The 23049-nt window shown below is 32.2% G+C and overlaps 3 protein-coding genes across 9 annotated transcripts; 1 reads left to right on the top strand and 2 right to left on the bottom strand.

Annotated features, from left to right (window-relative positions):
* Window positions 1-355: 355 nt before the first annotated feature.
* On the bottom strand, window positions 356-22782 carry LOC130648951 (uncharacterized). Of its 7 annotated transcripts, none has more exons than XR_008982979.1 (8): window positions 16969-17031; window positions 14025-14142; window positions 13337-13413; window positions 7096-7230; window positions 6234-6291; window positions 4099-4267; window positions 3957-4008; window positions 356-2922 (listed from the first exon to the last, which is right to left on the bottom strand). XR_008982979.1 is itself a non-coding variant. In XM_057455097.1 (7 exons), exons 1-4 carry the CDS (start codon window positions 22470-22472, stop codon window positions 21422-21424), a joined length of 597 nt encoding a protein of 198 aa, XP_057311080.1. In that variant the 5' UTR covers window positions 22473-22782; the 3' UTR covers window positions 11184-12456; window positions 13337-13413; window positions 16969-21206; window positions 21296-21421. The 7 variants fall into 7 exon arrangements, 1 of the variants encoding a protein (XP_057311080.1); XR_008982981.1 differs by lacking the exon at window positions 16969-17031 and adding an exon at window positions 7890-8411 and having other exon boundaries at window positions 14025-16962; XR_008982977.1 differs by lacking the exon at window positions 14025-14142 and having other exon boundaries at window positions 16969-17053.
* Window positions 17097-22428, top strand: LOC130648945 (uncharacterized). Its single transcript, XM_057455087.1, has 13 exons — window positions 17097-17361; window positions 17543-17795; window positions 17958-18014; window positions 18089-18148; window positions 18224-18358; window positions 18540-18691; window positions 18774-19186; window positions 19259-19388; window positions 19469-19554; window positions 19636-19950; window positions 20104-20332; window positions 20474-20662; window positions 21451-22428. Exons 1-12 carry the CDS (start codon window positions 17319-17321, stop codon window positions 20647-20649), a joined length of 2049 nt encoding a protein of 682 aa, XP_057311070.1. The 5' UTR covers window positions 17097-17318; the 3' UTR covers window positions 20650-20662; window positions 21451-22428.
* Window positions 20709-21410, bottom strand: LOC130648603 (P2X purinoceptor 7-like). Its single transcript, XM_057454656.1, has 2 exons — window positions 21393-21410; window positions 20709-21206 (listed from the first exon to the last, which is right to left on the bottom strand). Exons 1-2 carry the CDS (start codon window positions 21408-21410, stop codon window positions 20709-20711), a joined length of 516 nt encoding a protein of 171 aa, XP_057310639.1.
* Window positions 22783-23049: the final 267 nt, after the last annotated feature.

Raw genomic sequence — 23049 nt, 5'->3', positions numbered from 1 at the left:
CGCAAAATATGAAAATTTAAGTTTGGGATCACCACCACCACAATTTAAATAAGCGTATTATAGGCGTTTCCATTTTACTGAATTTCCGATATAACGGAAATATTCCGGTTATAGTGGAGATGAGCCTTTAGGCCTCTTTCACATATTATGCTGTCGGGGTCCTTGGTTGTCAACTAGGGCTCTTTTAGGGAGACCACCCTGTGCTCTTTTTGTATATAAGAACAAGGAAGTTTGGTAACAGCCTTCTTATTTTTCAAATTGTTTTGCCTGAAGTTGTTCTTATCTTGTTCTGTATATTTTTTTTATTTATTTTACAGTGCTTACAAATAATTTTGATCCAAATACTTTATGTTAAGATCTGTTAATACAAGTTTTGCAAAATTGCAACAATTAATTCTGCGATAAATTTCCCAATGTTTTTGTGTCTATAAAAAAGTGGAAAATGCAAGGTTTAAATCTTTTTTAATTTAAATGTTGCGCCTTGTAATTTCTTACCAATTATGTTGCGTAGGAAATCCTAAGTCACAAAATACACTTCTTCGTAAACATGTAATAATATTTTCATAGGTCCGCACTCCTAGCATTAAACAGGCCCCGACATCAAGATGCCTACAATGTAGCCAGTACTATTTATTCTGTTCTGAAATACCTACACGCAAGGTAGAACCCAATAGGAGAACACCAGTTGAATGCGAGTAAATACATTAAAATTAGTACGACACTTCTCCTTCGCCATATTGAAATGGTTTTGCGTTAAGATTAATTTCTTTTAGTACGTAGGGTTAAGGTGCATGTATCAGAGTGCTTAACATTCAACAATATTTAAGAGGGCTTTTGCACGTTTGTTTCAAAAGTCAAAATCATTTTAAAATGCAACGTCGATATATTGCCGATTTAAATTTACTCGTTCCCAAGGCTTCGTTTCTGATTCATATGTACTTTTTGCACTATTCTCAACACTCCAGACAGATTGCTTTTTTGAAAACTAAAGTACATGTTTTTTATGTAGCTTTTAATCTATAACAAAGAATTACTAACAATCTATTTAATAGACCGTGGATAAATTTACGGTTGCACCCGTCCTTTATTTACGCATGCTATGTGCTACTATTTTGCGTGACAGAAGTATACAGCTATAAACACTTATTTCGGAAAAGCTTTTTTTCGTTTTTAGTAATATTATAATATTATATTATTTAGGATAAGAATGTTTAAGGATAATCTGTTTAAAAATATAAATTTGAAGACCTTTACCGGATTTCCTAATTATGCCAAACTCAATTAAAGAAAATGATTCTGTTCCCTAAGTTCATTTTTAAAAGGTAGAAAAAATAACCTAATTTCGTAAATATTGTTTGTTAAGTGCCTCTATTGCTAACTGAAATTTGGCTACAGTAAAACCCTTCATACAAACGAGCTTTCTAAGAATAGCCTTGTTTTCAAAATAATTACTTTCCTCAGATATACAACGAGACGTCATAATTTTTATAGTTTATGAAATTCGGGAAAGGTGTATTTCCCAACATTTTGCAATTAAGAACATCAGAGGCTAAAAAAATGTGAAGCAATACGCACATCAAGCCTCAGCTGAAATTTAGGCGACTTTATAAAAAGTTTTATCAGAAATTTGAAAAATTATGAAAAAATAACGACTTGATGTTGTTTTCTACTTAATTGTCAATGACTTTTAGGGATACAAACTCTTCATTTTCAGGACATTTTAAAGAACAAAGTCCAAGAAAAATGTTGACGCGCATTCAACAGCAGAGAAATGACTAACAGTTACAATGCTCTCTTTCGGTAACAAAACGACTATTTATGTCCGGACATATATTAGAATTTCCCTAAAATATTAAACGCTGAATCATGGTTCACTATAAAAAATGCTAATTATGAAAATGCTCTAGCTATAAAAATCCTGTGCGTAGAAGTGCGGAGAGTTGAGCAAAAAGGGCGGTACTTATATGTTTATTGTGCTATGATGTGATCGGAAACAAGTGGTAAAAAATAACCAGCTGTTAAGAGTGTCACTTGATAGTATTTACTCTCTTATTTCCGATTTGAAAAATATGTACATTTTTTATTTTGGATTTCCAAATTAAAAAAATAAATAAAAAATTATTCTCATTTTTGATTTTCTCTAGGCTAGATGTGCTTGTTTTTAACGCTCTCAAATGTTCTTATTTGGTAGGTTGTAGGCTGTTGCAATAAATTACGTACATTATAGTAGTCACCCCTATGTGGCGACATTTAACGACAACGAGCATACAACACATTTAAAAGTCCCATCCAATGATATATTGCATGTTTAGCAAATATTTTTAATTCAGTGGTGAAACAAAACCAATAAGGAATAAAATTAACTTTGGATCTGATCAGCAGAGTATCACAATTTTACTTTGCCGACAACAACGGGAAAAGATGAATAAATTATCTCGGGTTTTCTGGAGTCATATATATTTTTAAAGAAGCTGTGCAGTTTAAAATTTTACTTTACTTCGGGTAAAGTGAAACTCTCAAGCAAAAGTTAGATAAATTAAATAGGGGATAAGGTTACATTATTTCTTTGAAATATTGAAGCCATAAAAATTGGACACAGAGAAATCAAATAGCAAGTAGTTTTTAAATAAAATAGTGCAGTGAAATGTGTAGTAAATACAAGTTATAAAAACCATAGATACATTTCAATTCATCTTATGAAAACATAGTTTAATTTTCAGTTTCTAAAATTGTAAAATAATTTTATCCATCGAGATTTGCGCAAATTATTCTACTTGACACCTACAACCTGTCTTAAAGCAACAGATAAATCTAATTCTAAATTCTGCATGGGCTTTGGTAAGTTCCAATTTTCCTCTCGCATTTTTCTCTCTTTATGCGAATTCGAGACTGAGTAGAAATATTTCAACTCATCTTCTAAATCTAAAGGGAAAATAATCTATATTATAATACCCGTATACGTCTGTCTGCCTGCCTAGAGGCGCACGCAATGCGGTAAAAAAGGACGGTCGAACCCGTGGATTTTTCCACGGGCAACCGACTAGTCTCTTTAATAATAGCCGTATTGTGTCTGTGTGTCCACGAAAGCCACGTCCCGTAACGTACACACGAAATTTTTAAAATGCGCACCAATACCAAATGCGATATATTTTTGTCCAGTTTGTTGCAATGGGCAAGATTAAAAGACGGGCGACCCCGTGGTTTTTCCCACGGGCTAACGACTAGTCTCTTTAATAATAGCCGTATTTTGTCTGTCTGTCTGCGGAAACCGCGTCCTGTTACAGAAACATGAAATGCGATATATAAAGGACGGGCGACCCCGTGGATTTTTCCACGGGTTAACGGCTAGTCTCTATAATAATAGCCGTCGTCTGTCTGTGTCCGCAAAAGCCGTGTCCCGTAACGGAAACACGAAATTTTAAAAATGCGCATCAATACCAAATGCAATATATTTCTGTCCACTTTGTTGCAACGGGTTAATTTAAAGGACGGGCTAACGACTAGTTTTCTTATAATGCTTGGATAAAAATAAATAAAAAATAAAACAAAATAAACAAAATAAAGCTTTTAATGCCCTTTTTATCAAAAGTTTGTTTTTGATTTCATTTTCGCAAGAAAAAATAATTTTAATTCGTTAATTACATAAAATAGACAACAGTAAACAATGGACACGTCCTTTTTATTATTTCTGGTTTCTCCGTAGCATTTTTTTCCTAGGACAATAGATCAGAAAAAGAAGCACAAGTTGTTTAGTTTAATAATTTTTTTTTTCTTTTTACTTGTGGAAGAGTACGTTTTTATGCGGAATTTATAGTTTGAATTACTTTCTAGCAAAATCCTAAATGAAGAAATACGCATTACGTCGTATATGGAAGAAAACAGACATTATTTGCCAAAGTACAACTTTCTTTAAAAAAGGCGTTCAACCTGGAAATTGCTTCAGTTGGATACAGTACCTTTTTCAGCTAATAGTCTTCTTTTCTCAAAATTATGAAAACAATTGCCAACCTTGTAAGGCAAAAATAAAAAACAATAATAATTTTTGCGTCATACATATTTTAGTTCCAAAGTTTTACAATTTTGACGTGAAGTTGATACCTGTTTCTGATATAAAATACTTGTGTAGATATCAATATGCATTTTTTAGGAGCATTGTTTCTTTCGTTTTAAATTTCCATGTTAGGATTGTGGTGGAAAATGAGATCTCATTTTACTTGTACGAGTACTTGTGCTCAATCATAATCATCTCAGAGTAGTTGTGACGAGCCTATAATAAATACATACTAGTCGATAAGGCCCGTGGAAATATCCACTGAAGAGGCAGGATAAAAATGAAAAAGAAGAGTCATTTGAATTTTGATGACGTCAGCAACCGATCCATAACAAAAAATAATTGAGAACCTTGTATTCACGTTGCCTCCATTGTGTAGCGCTTAAAGCGCTGATCAAAAAAATGTATATGATTATGCGCTTTCGATGAACAGTTAATGAGATATAAGGGTTTAAAAATTTGCTGACGTCACCTGTCAAAACACAAAATATTTTTTCAAAAATTTGTGTACCCGTTGCCTTTATCGTATAGATCTTGAAACGCTGATCAAGAAAATGTATAGGATCATGTACTTGTGACAAACGGTTGCAGAGATATTAGGGTTTGAAGGCTTTTTGATGACGTCATCAACCCGTCCACTTAGAAACGGATTGTGGGACCCAGGTTTGGAAAAGTTACCCAAATTGGTCCTGGTGGTCCCTAGCTACCCACCCGGTGAAAAATCATTGACCTCACCACCTCGTTTCCAAGTTATTTGGCCTCAAAGTTATAAGTGCACTGTAACGGCTTCATTAATTTAATATAGGACATTAACGTTAAAGTAGTGTTATTGACGTCGCCCCGAAACGTCATAAAATTTAACATTTGAGACATACTTTTTTCGGCAACTTCAAAGGAAATTTCGGCGACTTTAGAGGAAAATGACGATATCCACTATGACTGTCACATACCCTCCGTATTATTATAAGAGTTATAAAAAACATAAAAACATATAAAAGGTTACTACTAAAAAAGAGATCATTTGGGCAGATTCTTGTGTGAACTGGTCAAATGTTGACTAGAAAAAAATAGCACTAAAGGAAACCTCATCCTCCTAGAGAAAACACATTACATTAGATGTGACAATTGTTTAGACGGGTTTCCACTTAAACAAACGTTGTCGACTCGATCATCGTCGATTAAATTCATCGATGGCGTTTTTATGAAAATTGAGTTCCCCCTACATTCGATCATACCTTGATCGATGGCGATTCATTTAAATCTATTTCAAAACATTAACATAAATTTCATATGAAATAATGAAATTGAGTTTGTACTTAGAATTTCTTGACATAAATAAACAAAAAATATTTTCGCGCCACTTTTCCCAAACACTATCCTTGAAACTTCTCAACAACACACTGAAATCCGCAAACTTATTATGCTATCTTAAATTCTTCAACATTCATCTGCGAATATTAAAGTAACGGTGATGCTTTTTTGCAGTTGTTTGTCTTGGTTGCACAGTCTTTTTTTATAAAAAAACATTTTTTCACCGGAGTCTCAATTTTCTTAGAAAAATGCCTAAATATAGGGTGAAATTTTTTTCTTAATTTTATTCTTTTCTTTTTTTTGTTTATAAATAACTACGATATTATGTATTTTATTTGGCATCTTTCATTTAAATTAAAGTTTGTAAGGATTATGGTTGACCAGAAAAAAAGAAACATGTAAATATAAATATCAAGGTTTCCAAAAATTGGACTATAGCACGCTAAGGCTGTTTTTTTTCTTTATCGTCATTTTTTTTCAGCCATTTTCACTTCTTCCCGTTTCTCAGTGAATGTTTATTTCCCGCGTTAAACTGTTTACATCACGTGTCTAATCAATGATCTCATTGGATAAATTTCAATCGGTTAACGAAAAGTAGAAAGCAATCCTACTTTTGAATTTCATCAAATTCGACCAGGTCGACGTCGATCGACGAAAACTATGTAATGTTTTATTTTTAGTAATATCCATTCGTTCGACGTCAACGTCGAACCCGCCTTTTATAAAAAACAACAACGAAATCTTAAGATTAAGTAACGCTGACATAATAGCCAGGAGACACGGCGTCGCACTCCAGGGTAAGTATTTAAGTACAGGAGAAAAAAGGTTTTTAAGTGTTTATACAATCATAGAAGAACAGAAAGTGTGTTACCTTGTGCAATTGTTTGTTAATGTAGGGAGGTTAATGATGAGAAAAAGGAACGTTGTACCTACATAGTTAAAAAAAAAGGAATAATGCTGTTAGTTTTTACCATGAATAGCTTTACTGAGTTAAGGCCTGCTGGTCCCCCGGACATTTTGTATTGCCCGTATTAGCTGTGATACACAGGGGTATCAGTCTTGCCAAAAGGTTATTCAAAGATAAATTCTCTGAATAAGCTTGAACCTCATTGTCGCCAGCTTTGAACTCAATCATTACTTTTGGGTGTGTAATGTGCATCATTTTATATAAAGAACAAAACAAATAAAAATATAAACAAAAGGATGGTGATATCGACAACCTAAAAAAAAGAAGGAAGGGCTTTTGAAGAAATGAATCACTATGGTTGGAAACTACAATGGGTTATAAAGTACCAACGTCTATCTTCAACTTTAATATCGTTAGTGTTTTCACCATTAACAGAGTGAGGTATTGCCATTATTTGTCTAGTCTGAAATACAATACGTATTTGTGTGAAAGGATAAAATTAAAAAAATGCTTTTAATATGACAGAAATAAAGTGGTTAAACTTTACGCAACACCAAATAGAAAAACAAACATTAGTCCAACAAAAAAATGAGACTAAAAAACTTTAAAAGGCGTTAGATATTAAAAACAAATGTTTTGACATTGTAGAAGATAGATGCTGCGCAGCAACACTGTGTGGCACCTTTTTAGTAGCCATAAATACCCTTCAATTATTTTGGACGTAATGCGAAGCTTAATCACAGCAATCACAGCACAATTACGTGCAGCAATCCCAGTAAAAAATTTACAATCAAAAACGTTGTCTCTCAAGAGACACACAACTAACCTGGAGTCAATTTTTTAAGCGGAGATTTCTTAGGAGCATGGCCCAGATTTTAAATGCAATCTGTATGGTGGCATGCCAGAAGGTGTAATGCTATTACAAAAACTCCATAGGATATGCCAATTTCTTCAGGATTATCTGAAACAACAGAATTACAGGAAAATATGATAGGATTTTTTTAGAAGTGTTTCTAAAATAAGGTTATTAATTTGTAGCGCTTCATGATTCGTTGTCTTCAAAATGACACGACTCCTAAGATAGCAGCGGCAACATCACCAAATACGATTTGAACGAGTGGTCCTAGTTGTTTCTAAGTACAAATTTATGTTCAATTTTAATTCAACCTTAAAGCGGGTCGTTGTCCTTCAAAAGTTCTTAATAAATTTTGCTTTTAAACTTGAAATTCTCTGAAAAGTACAAAGAATATATGAGCTACAGAATTTCAATTCTTTTTACTTACGGTATTATCTTCCGCAACTAAATTTTATCTTACAATCTTTTTAATCTTCAATTCAAGTTTAATGCTATTTATTTAGTATTTAGACTGAAAATTTTTTTTATTAAAGACAGCATATTGTTAATTGATGCTCTCTAACTCTTATATACTGTACTGCTACTGAACATTTCTTTTTGTTTTAAACGAAAAATACACAAAAAAATGAGACATTTTCAAAGAACGTAATGTAGTTAAATTAAAACAAAAGCTTTTGCAGCGTTCAGACAAAGGCTGAAAAAATAAATTCCCTGAGTTCCCTGAGTTTTTGGTCGTTTTAAAGGCATTTTTACCTGAAACTGACCTGGTCTGGGCACCTTTTTTCCATGATATAAGTAGAAAACGTCAAATATAAATCTTGTTACTCTAAAACTTTCAACTGTTCTTTCAACTCTTTTATTTTTTCTTTCTTTAGTTACTTTTTCTTTTCAAAGCTGCGGCTTTTGCAATCAATTTTGTCTGTTCCTCTGAATTTTCACTTTCAGCCTTGCAAACAGATGATGTGAATTCATCATCCAAATAGGTTACGGTTTTTCTGATGTTGTCTATCTTTAAATTTACTTCTTTGATTTTAGTCCCCAGCTGTTTTCTTTGTTTTTCTTGCTCAGAACATTCTTTGGATGCACGAGCTACCATTTTACTTTTTTCGTGCTTGGAACGAACAGACTTGAAAGCTAACATTAATGGAATCGATTCAGGTTTAAAGCCATTAGACAACATATGGTCAATGATGACACGTTTGGAGTCAATAGAGAGTTCAGAGATATTGTCTTTGGGTGTGAAATTTAGCAGACTAATTCCTCGTTCTACTGAAGCCTGACCATGACTAAAAAATTAAAATATCTTTAAGTTTTTACAAACAAAAAATAAAACCGTATACAATTCATGCCTTGAGAGATAGGATAATTTTTCCCAAAAGAGACCATATGTAGAGCGTGTGTCAGACAATTCCTTCAGAAATTTTAGAATAACATTCGGACCATCCATTGACACTTGTATTATTTTCGATGGGTCGAGTGTTTCTGTTGATTTGTTGAAATGTTCAATAAGATCAGCAGATGTTGCTGACGAAGATAAAAATACTGTCAATATCCGACTTTCACTGCATCGTCTTTCTCTTCCAGAATCTTACTATTAAATCCATTTGAAACTTTTGGTTAACGCCATTTAAGCTTCCGTCAAACGAAATGACAAAAATTTCCGACTTTTGGACTTTCTTATCAAGAATCTGCCGAAAATATGGTGCTAAACCATGGTCGCATGAATATCTAACTTTGTCCGCTCCCAGTGAGCATAGTTTTACAGTCTCATGACCAGGAAACATGACTTGGAAAAGCTTGCTTATGTTAGCATTTTGATTACTTGAGTTCCCTTTAAGTATGCTGTCTAATGTCCATCGAATCTCAGCTTTGGAAACATCTGCATATGTTAACGTTATCTCAATACTTTCTGGGTCTAGTTTCAGGGTTTGGTAGAAGGCCTGGTCAAAACTTAGTCAGAGTTCGAAACTGGTTTTACTGTACTTGTTTCAAAAAACATGGAGACTTTTATGATGTTTCTTGCCTACTGCACAACTTTTAAGAGCTTGTATACCCATATTAGAAAGTTCAATAACCTTTTTAACAGCGTTTACATTTTGCTTGAGTTACCAAGCCACTCTTTGAATTCAAATATGTTTTATTTTTACTCGTTTTTTATATTTATCTATAAGAACGAAATAACATTTGCTCGGTTATAAAAATGGTAAAATAATTCCTATATCAAAAATCTATCATCTCTGCCTACAATCTACTATTTTGTCATCTGTTACTACATCCAAAAAGTTGTGTTGTAGGCAAAATAAGACCTATACATTTACTTGTTGAAAACAGTGCACAACTTGCCATAACCAAAATATTAAAGCTGGGGATCATCATGGGTTAAATTATAACCCATTTAAGAATCTTAAACAGATTGAGGGGGTAAAAAGGTGGTAAAGCTGACAAAAAAAATTCCCTGAGTTTTCCCTGAATAAGAAAAAAAAAATTTTTTTCTGGGTTTTCCTGTAATTTTCTACAAAATACATTTTCCAGGTTTTCCAGGGTCTGTCTGAACCCTGTATGTAGCATTCTAAGAATATAAAGAAATTACTTATAGATGGCTTCTATGCTGATAAAAAATAATTATTTGAGGAAACAACTCGAACACAATCTACACTATTTACACTACATTGTATTTAATTCACGTAGCACATGACAAATACTAATATCCTATAGTAATACACTTGTGTAAGTGACTGTGTGAGTTAACGGCACTAAAATCATAGTTTAATTCTTTACGACCCATGCATTGTCTACTCAAAGCGTGGCTTTAGGCTAAAATTTACTCTTCAGGATAAAATGAAGTTTAGTAAACGAAGTAAAAAACTGATTGGCCTTTTATTCTGAAAAAGCTACCTAGATACCTGCTGAGAAAACCAAAGAAAAGCAGGTATGTTATTTAGATTATCTGGTAGAGATTTGAATTTAGATGTATAACCATTTTTTAGCCTTTTAATTTTCAGAGCTAAATTTTCCTCTAAATAGTAAGTTCTTGTTGTGTCTACAGCCGGAAAATATTTTCTTTAAGCACTGTTTTTGTGAAGATAATCTCTAAACAATGGGTCAGAAGTTCGGAATATCCTAAGATTATGTCTAAGCTTAATTGTTTGTTCTAAATATGAAAATTTGTATGATGCATAAAGTAGATTAGAAGTTTACTTTTTTATTGCATATCTAACAAACCGAACTTTTTTTCTGATATATTTTGGGACCATCGTCATGTCAAAAAAGTTAAGAACATTGAGGATGAAACGAAAACGCACTATTTTTATAAAACACAGCATGTATATCCTAGAGAAGAATTTATAGAAACTATAAAAAGTAATTGTGTGATTGTTACTGTTTTTAACGGTACGATTAAATGATTCAGTGTTGATGTGAACAAACATAAATCAATATTTACATCTGTTATGTTACAATCGTTTGAAATATATTTAGTTCTGAAATCCGTAAACGCTGCATTGCTATCATGTACAGCACATATTGTCATGTACTGTTTTCCTGACACATTAAATCAAAAAAAATAGGTTGGGTCTGTAAAGGTAAACTGTTTTTTTATTATTTTGGAATGAAATATTGCGGTAGATATGCGATACACTGAAATGATTCAAGTTTTTGCACATCTCTTTTATGTGTTCTCAACTATTGTCTTCTTATATTTCAAGTATAACTTTGGAACGGTTGCTGAATGCAATAGACTAAATAGCTAATTTTGAATGAATAAACGAAAAATGTTGGATTTTTTTTTCAATGTCTGGTATACTCTTTTCCCTGGTTTACTTTATATAGGATGTAAAAATCATTTATTTAAAAAAAATTATAAGAGAATAACTTTTTAACGTGTGAGATTCCTAACTGAAACTTAAAAATCATATTCAGAGGAACAGGAATAAACTAAACAATATATCTTTAGTTAACTAAACTCAAGCATAATAACCTTATCAACCACAAAATGTTCATATTCACAAGCACCTGTTCACTAAATTTGACTATTAAGCTTATTGAACTAAACAATTCAAAATAAGCTCCTTTCTACAGCCCATCCTGGGTTTTCATTTCTGACTAAAAAAGTGATAAACAACTGTTAACCAGTTTATTACCATCTTGTCTATGAGGATAGTATTGGTTTCTAACTCATAACTAACTATTAAGGCAAATTAAACTTAAATTTAACTAAAAAAAATTAAACACAAAATAGTAAAAATAATATACCCTGAAGTATATTTCCAATAGTGACAAAAATAAATATTTAGCGTTACTTTTTACTTTGTATGAAATTGTAAAATAGGTGTTTCACTTTTGTCGACATTTCACAGATGTAACTGAACTAGAAAAAAATGTAAAGAATAACTATTTGAGAATACACAATAAAACATCCTAGTAACAATAATAGAATTGCTATAAACTTATGCACACAAAACACAAATTAGAATAAATTTACTGTCACTTGGCAACATTACAATTTCCTTAAAAACAAATGGAGTTAGACTGATAGAAAATTGAACAAAACAATATTTCTTTAAAATTTCGTTAAGGAAACAGAAACAACTTTTACAGAGAAATAAAAAGATAATTGAATATATATGTAAGGTTTTCCCAACAACGAGACAATTTAAGAGCCACCTTAAGATGGCAATCATAATCAATTTTGTTGTTACATACAAATCTTTCTCATCATTATTCATTTTATGTAAGATGGTTTTAGCAAAAATAGATGGCAAATTTTTTCGTTGCGTTTCTTTCAAACATTTGCTTGTTATGTACACAAAAGCTCCTTTTTTTACTTTTAGAACTTTTTGTGTTTTGTAAACTTATTCAGTTCTCTCCTACAGTTGATTATAAAAATATTCAATAGATTTTTTCAAATCATTGGAAACTTTTAAACACAATATTTCTTGTACCATCATCAACATTTTTCCCATCTACAAAAGTTTGCCCTCAAGCACCTTCTCCTTTACGATCTTCCTATACAATATCTGTGTTTGTAATGTATCCAATAATTTTTTGCTAGCATTACCCGAACAGAAAAAGTTTTCATCAGAATTACCCATTTTAGCTATTTGCTTAGCTAAATATTCTCATCAATACTTTAGTGATCTTTGTTTTTTCGATTCATTTGGTCAATTTTGTAGGTGATATCTTTTCGACGTTGCCTATACTTTTGGATCTTATTGTAGCTGTTTGTGCCGTAGTCTTATTTTCCAACCAATTGTCTGTTTTATTATTGCTAACATGATCCTTTACAAATTTAAAAAGGCTGCACCACTAAAATTAATAGTCAACGGATCCAGTCTAAACCAAACAACATCATACAAGTATTTGGGAGTCATTCTTGATTTAACATTAACCTTAAACGAAGATTTTAACTCGAAATACAAAATCTTAGTTCCCGATTACGACTGCTGTCAAAAGTACGTCCGAACTTGACTGTAGAAGCAGCCGAAATGATTTACACAAGTATTGTTGTTCCAGTGTTTACCTATTGTGGGACAGATTCTATTGACGTTCTCAACAGATTAAGGTTCACAGGAACCTTAATCAACAGATTAAGGTTCACAGGAACCTTAATCTGTCGAGAACGTCAATAGACTTTGCATCAGGTTGCTTGCATTACATTCGCATCATCCAAATACATGCAAAGGTCTTCCAAGATCTTATTTAAAGCAAAAACGTGTCTGACCACTAATAAGCAAATACGCCCAGAGCACGACCAGCCAAATATGCAGGGTAGACAAAATCTTTTTTGATGGAGGTGTGCAAAGTTACTTTCCACTAATCCTGTTTAACCATTGTTGATTAACTGTGAAAGATCAAAGAATAAAGAATATGTGCGTGATTCCAAATTGCTCTTAAATTCCTAAAGATCTTAACTAATCTATTTAACTATACTCTTCCTTTCACGAACTACTTGTTTTTTTGCATAAATACCTATGGATAACAAAGCACCAGGTGTAAAATTGAATAAAGTCTACATAAAATTTCATAAAATAACTTTTTAAGGAAACATTTTAGTACTATTGTGATTCCTGTTTTAAGGCTCTTGGCTAATTAATTTTAGTGTTATTAGACAGAGGCCTAATTGACACGAAGCTAAATAAAGGCAGGGGGCTAAATAATAGAACTTTAAACACAATAAATATTTTTTAAGACAATACGATATATAAATAATTACCTTCATTTATTTTAATATATTCTTTATTGTATTTTATTCCACTTGTCACACAAAATTTGAAGATGGATTTGTAGTGTCTAGAACATAAACAGCCCATTATAAAAAGAAAATATTTTAAAAATGAAATGCTGATACAGCATATGGATATCGTTATATATCATAGGGGGATACTAGATAAAGCAAGGGGCTAAATAACTTGTTTTGCAGCCACTGCTTGAAAAGCAATTTTTTCGCTGAGTAGGAACTTCATAAAAAAATTTTCTATAATGACAAATGATTTTGTTCATGCAGTTGATGGCGCCACAGTTAACCATGATGGTAAATAAAGTGAGCAATAAGTATGTGTAAATGATATATCAATATCAAATGTGTGATGTTAACAATTCAATCGCTACATTTTTAGCTGTTGCAAAGAATGTTTTAAACACCAGTTACGTCATACTATTACCAGCCCAGTTTTTTTATTTTTCAAGGGGTCAACATACCAGCAGAAAAAATGCGAAATTTGAAGCCTGATAACTGAAAAAAAGGAGTTAAATTGTATTATTTTTTGTTTTATAGACATTGCTAAAGGTCTATCAGCGTAGAACTTTTTATTTTTGTTTTTGTTCTTCTTTAACATTTAAAAATAATTATTTGAGGAAATAGCTTTGACAGTTTGATAATTGAAAAAATAAAGAAATAATACCTAGAAATTGTGTGACACAGGCAAAATGACACAGAATATCTGATTCTGCTAATACTTTCTTTTTCTTTTTCAGGAAGCACATCATAATTCTTAATGAATTACATTTTTCCTCAAAAGGCTAAATAAGTGACATAAAAAAACAATTGTTAATTACTTGACACAAAACTAAACAGTCAAGTTGATTCTCTAGACTTGACATATATCAGTACGCATCTGGCATCTCCAAGGAACACATTTTAAGTACAAAAGTATGGGAACCAGCATCAGGCATTAATTGATACCCCCTTTTCTGTATTTTGTACATCTATATATAGGAATTTATGGAATGTTCTTATTTGCAAGTTTTTTTATAACTTCATTAAGCACAATAATATTATATTTTTTCGTCAGTTCGGTATTTGGTAAATCTTTTTCCACATCTCATGCACTTATGTCTATCATTCAGCTTATTTCTAATGCCCTTGATAAAGGAAAAATGTTTGCATTTGCATGTGCCCTATTTGTTGACCTCTCCTTTTCTTAATTTATATAAATGACTTATTTCATGTTATTACATTTGTGGAGGTACATCATTTCGCTGATGATACCAACTTGTTACACGTCAATAAAAATCTTAAACATCTACAAAAGGCTTAACGCCAATAACACAATTGTTTTCACATCCAAAACCGCATACATTTTATTTAAACCTAGACGTAAATCTACTCACAATTTTAATTTAAATTAAAGATTAATGGTAAACTTATTAATTCTAGTGTCATGATTAAATATTTAGGTATTTTACTCGATTCCGACTTTTCCTAGCGATCTCATATTAATTTAATTATTTCCAAACTGAAAAGAGCTAATGCCATTTTATCTTAACTGCGCCATTATGTCATCATCATCATCATCATTCTTGACTTAACGTCTGTTTTCCATGCTAGCATGGGTTGGACAGGGTATATTAATGACCCTCTTCCAATCTGATCTACACTGTGTTAGATCTAAACTCAAATTCCTCTGTATCAAAAAATACTCTTAGTCAAGTTCTTTTTGTACTTTTTCATTCCCATCATCCTTATTTAATACAATTCTAACTCTTCCAAAACAGGCCTTATTTATTATTACTTTTTCACACCTCGTTCTCATGCTAATCCACTTTTCTTCCAACTTAAAATCTTAAAATTTCCTGATTATATCCACCTTCATAATGTCCTATTTCTTAAAAAAATTACTTTGAACACTTCCATTCTCTGTCATTAAAACTTTTGGTATTGATTTCTCTGTTAACTACGGTATTGTGGATATAGTAATGGTCTCATAAGTGTTCCTTCTGTTTAAACGGTATCCTACAGTTTAAATTCAATTCGCTTTCAATCCATTCCATCATGGAACAAATTTATCCAACATTTCAACTTATCCTTCCTCGATTTATCATCTAATGCTTTAAGGATTAAACTAACTGATTTTTTTTTACAATCTTATACCCAACAATAGTTCCTATTTCTTAAACTGCTTACTTCAAGCCAATTGTTTAAAACTTCTGTCATTACACTAGGGTCATGTGTGCATGTGTCTATGTGCTGGTTCTGTGTGTGTGTAAATGTGTGTCCAATTGTTTTCAGTTTTTGTTTTGTTTATTGTATATTGTTTGTTTTTTTGATTATTTATTTTTTCCTGGTTATTTAATTGATATATACTCCATTTCATATATCCCTAAATTGTCACTGATCATATTTCTTTAATCAAAGGTGGCCTCACAATTTTCTAGCTATGCTATAGTGTGGTCTCCTGGATAAATTTTATAGTTGTGTGGATATCATTATTTTTATATTCATATTGTATTTTATTTTTGCTGTTATCCTTACAAATGAATAAGTCTTGTAAATTTCTTATTCCGAATAAATGACTACTTACTTACTTACTTTACTTACTTCTTTGTTGTGTGAGCCACAGCTGTGGTGTTATTTCGAATCTTAATTGAAAATGTCTATATTGAATGATTTTTAAGAAGATATTGAGTGCAAAAAATGCAACCAACAACTCTGAAGTGTATTGATATGCTCTGTGGCAATTCTCCCTCAGACCAACGTCTACCTATTTAAAAGTTTCTACCAGTACCACCTAACCCTGAAGAACATACATAACATCGAAGGATAAAATAAGATAAATTTTAGGCAAATGTATAGGTCTGGTAAACTGAGCCACTTTGAGCCACCATTGTACATCCTTAATAGAAAATTCTGACAGAAAAAATCAAAACTCTCCATGGCCTACCTTAAGTCCTAGGTTGTTATCTCTTTCCAAAGACTTATATAATGTGACTTGCCATACTTCATGGCATTGAAGACAGAAATTAATGTTCCGATAATTCTTCAAACAAACCTGGGGTGAGGCATGCACAACAAGTCCTTACATTAGACTCCTTTTTTTTGACCCTTTCATTGATTAAGGCTATTGTCATCTGAGCAGAGTTTAACACAAACACTAAAAACTATGCATTGGGCAGACACTAGAACTGACTTGTTTGGATGTATATATAGTAAATCTTAAGCTGCTCAGAAATGAGACAGTAGCCCCAATGTTTCTTTGGCATGATTCACAAGTGTCAAGTTTCGAAAGAGCTTAGCTACTGCTAAAAACGTAAACAACAGAATTCATCTATTAGTTTTACGTCTTTCGGGACATGTTTGTAATTTTTAATGTATATAATCGTAATACAGTTTTAGTAATTCATTTTACTTGATGATGTAGTAATATGCAACGAAAAAGTTCGTATTTCAGTCAATTATAGCTAGCTAATATGTTCTGAAAGAATTTTGTTTTAATATGAATATGGAGTATATATATAAAACACGATCAAGGGGGCTGTAAGTCAACAAATATAATATGTATTGTAATACATTGTCACTAAGCTAAATGTGAACAAATATGTGGCTGTAATATATACATTTTCACTAACCTATATCCCTATAATAGCTTTGTGTACAGTCAGCACAGCGAACTCCGCCATCTTTAACGCAATCGCCGGACAAATATTTGATACTTAAAGTAATTAGTCACAACTACGGGGGGGGCAGAATATTCTAGGGGGGCAGAATATTCTACCACACTAGCTCCTCAAAAGCACCAAAGATTGTTAGGGGAAGCAAGTATAGAGTTTACCTTGGAACTGGAGAGAAGGCAAAGGAGTGCTACGAGAACTTAATACGTCTAAAAGAAGAGTTAAAGTTTTTATACAACCAAGATTTCTTCACTTGGGTTCATGAAGTTTTGAGGGCACACCACAATAAAGATTCCAGAAACAGTATTATGTTACTAAACTCTTCAAAGAGAATGGTGCATACTCCATGCAGTAAGAAAATAATTGCAAACTGTGATCTAACTTTAATCAGATTGTCAGACTGCCTAGCCAGCTAAGTTTAGTTAGTATAAAAGTAAAAAGAAACATCAGATATCTTATAAAAATAGTTATTGACATGATGGCTTCTAGCTAGCTATAGAAAGTTACATAAAATTTTATTTTATTTATTTAGGTGAAGTTGTAGTACTAAAAAAGAAAAGACAGTCATCAAGTAGCTCGTCTAAAGATTCATCGACTTCTTTTACTTCACCTCTCTCATGCTTACTTTCGCCAACATATGATAGCAGCAGTAACACAAAGTCTTCAATAACTGGTCCTAATGATACACCACGTGCTGTTATTGTTAGCTCAAAAAAGGCTAAAACTGAAATGGAGATTGAATGTACTAAAAAAGATTCAAATTTCCCATCGATGGAAATATTAAAGTATATACAGCAAATTTGTAAATTATATAGCTACAAGAGTAGCTGGCTGATTTGTTTCTGGAAAGCATGATATATATATAGCTATATGTGATTTTAAAGCTTTACTGTTTGCAGGTGCAAGTCTTTTGCCAATGTTTTCATACATATTTTATTTTTCACTAGGCCTTTAAACCAATCAACACCACATTTAGAACCAAAGCATTCTATCTGTTTTAAAAGGTACACATTAATTTTAATTATGTTTGTCCTTACTAATTGAATGCTTTCTTAGAAGCTTTATTTTATTAAATTAGATCTGCAAAGCCAACTAAAATAAATTTTAATGATGACCAAGATATTGGAAATGATACAAGGTATATATAGATTGTTTATGGGTTAATAAGGTATATACATAATCATTTGTGTATTTATATATATTTTACTTGTAGCCACGATGATGTTTCAGCCTTGGATGTGACATTGGATGATGTTGAAGAATTAATTGCCCAAGAAACAGAAGGGCAGGAAGACATTGGTGATGACGAAATTGAATATCCTGACTTGGCATCAGATCCATATATTAGGTAAATATTTAAATTAAGTTATGGCTATAGGGCTGGTGTATCTCAATTGGTAGAGAAAACGCTTAGCGTTAATTGAGGGTTCGAATCCCTCCCAGTCCCTTCTATACTGTATATTTATTTAAAAAAATATGAATTGTGCAAATGTTTGTCAAGTGTTTTGCCAAAAGTATTGGTGTTCTAGGTGTAATTATGGAAGTTTGGATGACGAATTTCAAAAAATTGACGATCCTAAATGCATTGCATCAACTAGACAGTTAGAATACTTGTTAGGGGATACCTGTCATGAAAAAGACTGTAATGCACAAATTGTTAACATAGAGAGCTTTTATATAGGTATGAACAGATCCTCTCTATATATAATATATGTTTTATTGCTAAATAAATAGCAAACTTAACATATTCACATTATGTTCAGGATATACTATCAAGTTAACTTGGAAATGTCTAAAAGGTCACAAAGACTTTTGGTATTCATCTCCCATATATGGTTCAGGGTTCGTTATTAATTATATTGTCGAAAGTGCTTTAGTATTGTCAGGTGGTCAAATAAATCAATTTTCAAGATTTTGCAAATTCGTCCAACTTGGAAAACCTAATATTTCAACCTTTTATAAAAATCAAAAATTATATGTAAGTCCAGCAGTGCAACAGACTTATGATGATATAGAACATGACATTATTGAAAGCATGTCCCATCAAGACGAAGTTATCATTTGTGGTGACTGCCAGCTAGATTCCCCTGGTTGGTCTGCTACCAAGGGTACCTATACCTTCATGGATCATCAATCTAAAAAATTAGTTATGATGCAATTTGGTGACAAAAGAGAGGTAGTAAGATATTTGCTATTTTGATTGCATGAGTAATTCAAAACACTTGTAAACTAAAAAAAATATTGATAGGTCAATCTTCAGTCCACGAAGTTAGAAGTACACTTATTTATGAAAGGTATGAAATACTTAATCAGCAAAAAGGATCTCAGAATTGATGAAATATGCACTGATGCTCATGCAACTATAAAGTGCTTGATGAGTAAGTCAGGATTTTTAAATATATATATATTTAAACTTTTTTTCTAGCAGTTCTCAACATTCTATTGAATTAACTTGTAGAAAAAGAACCAATATTGAAAGCAACACATCACAGTTTAGATGTATGGCATAAGGCAGGAAAAATAACAAAAAAAATCTCTCAGGAGGTATATAACATAACTTTTTTATACCCATCAGAAATATATTATACAAACTACAATAGTGTACAAATATAATATGAACTATAGGTCTCCAAGAAAAAACAACTGCAGCCACTTATTAATCCTTGGTTGGCACCCATAAGGAATCACTTTTGGTATTGTTGCTCACACTGTGAAGAGGATGAATTAAAAATGCGAGTTCTTTGGATGCGTTTACTTAAGCATATAACTGGTGACCATTTACAATGCGAACACGAACCTATGGAAGAACCTACTGAAGGAAAAACTTGGTTAGATCCAACAGGACCATCTATGGAAATTATTCGAAAGCATGTCATGAAAAGTTCTTGGCTAAAAAGCTTTGCATATTACACCAAAAATCGACACACAGGTCTTTTAGAGGTAAACATTGTAAAAGGAGTTACTAACACTGATATATTTTGTTATAAAAAGTTACTGTAATATATTTTATGTTACATGTTGTATATGTAATAAATTAAAAAAATACGCTATGTGGACAGGAGTTTTCTTACTAAGATTTGTACTTTTATTTAGGCATTTCATAACTTAGTGTTAGCCTACTGTCCAAAGCGCATTGGGTACAAAAATGATGCTTACATCACCAGACATCAATTAGCATATTTGGACTTTAACGGTCATTTAAATCGAGGACAGCTTCAAAAAAAAGATGGTTCACTTGTTTATGTCCGCAGATATGGAAAGAGGACAAAGCAATGGTTTTTAGTAGCAGTACCTAAACCAAAGGACTATATCTATATACGAAGTATGTTCTAAGTTCAACTAACGTTTATTATCTTAACAATAGTTATACAATAATAAAATTATGTAAAACTAAAACATATGGTAAAATATATGTATATATAAAAAAGGAATAAAAATGTATATCTATATATGTGCATTATAGGACTCATGGCAGAAATACTATGGAGACGTCATGTTGACAGGGGAAATGTTAATCGCGTAGGGATTGGACGAGAATGTACTAAAGCATTACGTCAAAATATTGCTGCAACAACTGCTCCTCCCATGGAATTATTACTTGAAAAACATCAAGCAAGAGAAGAAATGAAACTCCAATAACTCTTATCTGTTGGTATGTAGTGTAGTTTTTCTGCCTATATTTTTCATTATTTTATATTTTATCGTAAAGCCTCATACCTATCCATAAAACCTCTGTAAATTCCATCTACAGAAGGAAAACGTTCTCTGATTTTTCGTAAAATGCAAGAGGGTATGACTTTTCTATTACCACTACCTAAGTGTCCCCAAAACCACATTATGTACTGCCGATAGGCAGTGTATCGCCAGCAAGCATTTTCTTCAGGATCAAATGGGTACTGAAGCCAATCACTGTTTCCACGCATTGCAAGGTCTAGAACCCTGTCATCAAGAATAAGATGCCTGAATTCAGCATTTTCATGGTTCTTTATATTATTTTGGCAGCAAACTTGATCCCTTTCTTCTTCCATTTCTATACATTGGCCACATACACACCAGCCTGGGGTGTCCTCTGTCCTTCTCCTATTACCATGGCCCTCAATGTCAGATTTCACTAATTTCCAAGTGCTCGGTGATTTTTCTGCCATATCAGCTAATATTTCTCTTAACTGTTCGCTTTGAAGACTTTCACAATACTTCTGAAATTTAATGCCAATATAAATTTAATATATATACTAATAATGGATGTGGATAAGGTTAAAGTATATAATCAAAAAAAAATACATACAACACATTCATCCTTTGTGTCTGCTGATCTTTTTGATAATAAATCACCAACATCAGCCGGTCTAATATATTTTCGTTTTCTATTGGATGTGACCTACCATATTCCATATACACATATAAATACTTATTAACACTTTTTTATATTTTGTTTTATAGGTATTATACACAGAAATGTGCTGGTACTTACTATTTCGTTTTTATTTTTACATTTTGTTATGTCACAAGCACAAAACTGATCATCACAATTGCTGCCATTATTTCTGCAAGGACATCGGATACAACGACCTTTGCACTTACAGGAAATATTTTCCACTGCATCCTATATATATATATATTGAAAATGTTACTACATTAGTCTTATAATTTAAGTTTTTTATTGCAAGCTATAATGTATATACTGACTTCTGGTTCTGTTGATCCATTACTAGTTGTATCATTGTAACTATTCCCATCTACTAAATTTGAACTAACTACAGCAGCCTAAAAGCAAAGCCATACCATAATCACATTGATAATTTTTACGCTATATAATGTAAGTGCTTTGTAATTTAGTCTTCAAGTGTATACGTACTTTTACCAAAATGGGTAGCAAGGTAAACAATTATTGTTTAAAATTTTTCACCTGCTCTCTGAAGTTTTTGCATTTACATGGATCACATAGGCAAAATCCAACTGTGCATTTTACCCCAATTTTACGACAGTCACACCTTTTTTGGCAGGAACCTTTGCAACTACATTTTGTTTCAATAACTGGGGCGCCACCAATTATGGCATTGATCTCACTTGACAAATCTTGATCAGCATAGTCAGTTACGGAGTTGTTTGACGACTTTGGATTTCTGTAACTATAAATTATACAATAAACTATAAATAATCATTTTTGTTTAGCTAAATATAAGCTACCAATATGTTAACTACCTAGCTATGTAACTAGTTTTATGTATGTCATAGCTAACTAAATTTATTATTGGAATATATATATTTTTTATATTACATTTGACTAGTGATGTATTGTATTAAAATTGGCTCTACCTACATCTAGCTAGCTATAAATACTGTTTTAGCTATAGCTACCTTCTTGTTGTTGTGGGCCTGGATAACATCCTTCTTGCAAACAAATTACCAATGGGTATATCATCCTCGTCATCATTATCTTGCATGTTTGGTATATCCCACATAATAGCAAGTTTTTATTCAAATATATATATATATACAGACTAGGGTAGCCTTGGTTAAACTCCCTGTTCAAGAACAACGTCAAACCACGTCAAAGTTGTCCCTTTTTGAACCTTCCAGCGTTTCTAATTTATTAAGTACAAAATGTTATGTACCCAAGCGAAACAGGTGTTTTCTATATCAATGCGACCTAAACATCCTGTACATAAAGTCTCAAAAAGTGGTAATATCGTTCACTCTTTGCGTATTCCGTTATTACGCGAATAAATCGTATTTTGCTATTTCCAAGCCCCTAGACGAAGATTTGAGCTCGATACATATAGGAGTTAATTATCTTTAACTAAAGTCAAACTTGAATTAGGAAAACAGTCTTTTGCTTATGCAGGAGCTAAAATATTTAACGATCTTCGACTAGGTATTAGAAAAGTGGAATCTTATAGTCAATTTACAATTGAAACATTTTAACCATCCTCTATCCCAGGATCGTTTTCCCACTTACTCTAGATCTCAAGAGAAAATGGCCTTGAGAGCAGGGTTGGTTTTTCCCACTAACCTTTTAAGTTTTACTTTATACTTTTA

The sequence above is a fragment of the Hydractinia symbiolongicarpus genome, chromosome 7 (genome assembly GCF_029227915.1).
Source record: "Hydractinia symbiolongicarpus strain clone_291-10 chromosome 7, HSymV2.1, whole genome shotgun sequence".
Lineage (NCBI taxonomy): Eukaryota > Metazoa > Cnidaria > Hydrozoa > Anthoathecata > Hydractiniidae > Hydractinia > Hydractinia symbiolongicarpus.
Note: the sequence above shows the minus strand (reverse complement) of the source record. Positions and strands in the feature narration are given on the sequence as shown.

Excerpts from the sequence above, each read along its gene's own strand:
- LOC130648945 (XM_057455087.1), top strand. The coding sequence starts at position 17,319 with ATGTTACTAAACTCTTCAAAGAGAATGGTGCATACTCCATGCA. Across the intron at positions 17,796-17,957 it reads CCATCGATGGAAATATTAAA|GCCTTTAAACCAATCAACAC; the intron begins GTATATACAGCA and ends ATTTTTCACTAG. Across the intron at positions 19,951-20,103 it reads GACACACAGGTCTTTTAGAG|GCATTTCATAACTTAGTGTT; the intron begins GTAAACATTGTA and ends ACTTTTATTTAG.
- LOC130648951 (XM_057455097.1), bottom strand. The coding sequence starts at position 22,472 with ATGTGGGATATACCAAACATGCAAGATAATGATGACGAGGATGATATA. Across the intron at positions 22,140-22,368 it reads AGGCCCACAACAACAAGAAG|TTACAGAAATCCAAAGTCGT; the intron begins GTAGCTATAGCT and ends TATAATTTATAG. Across the intron at positions 21,775-21,916 it reads GCAAAAACTTCAGAGAGCAG|GCTGCTGTAGTTAGTTCAAA; the intron begins GTGAAAAATTTT and ends CTTTGCTTTTAG.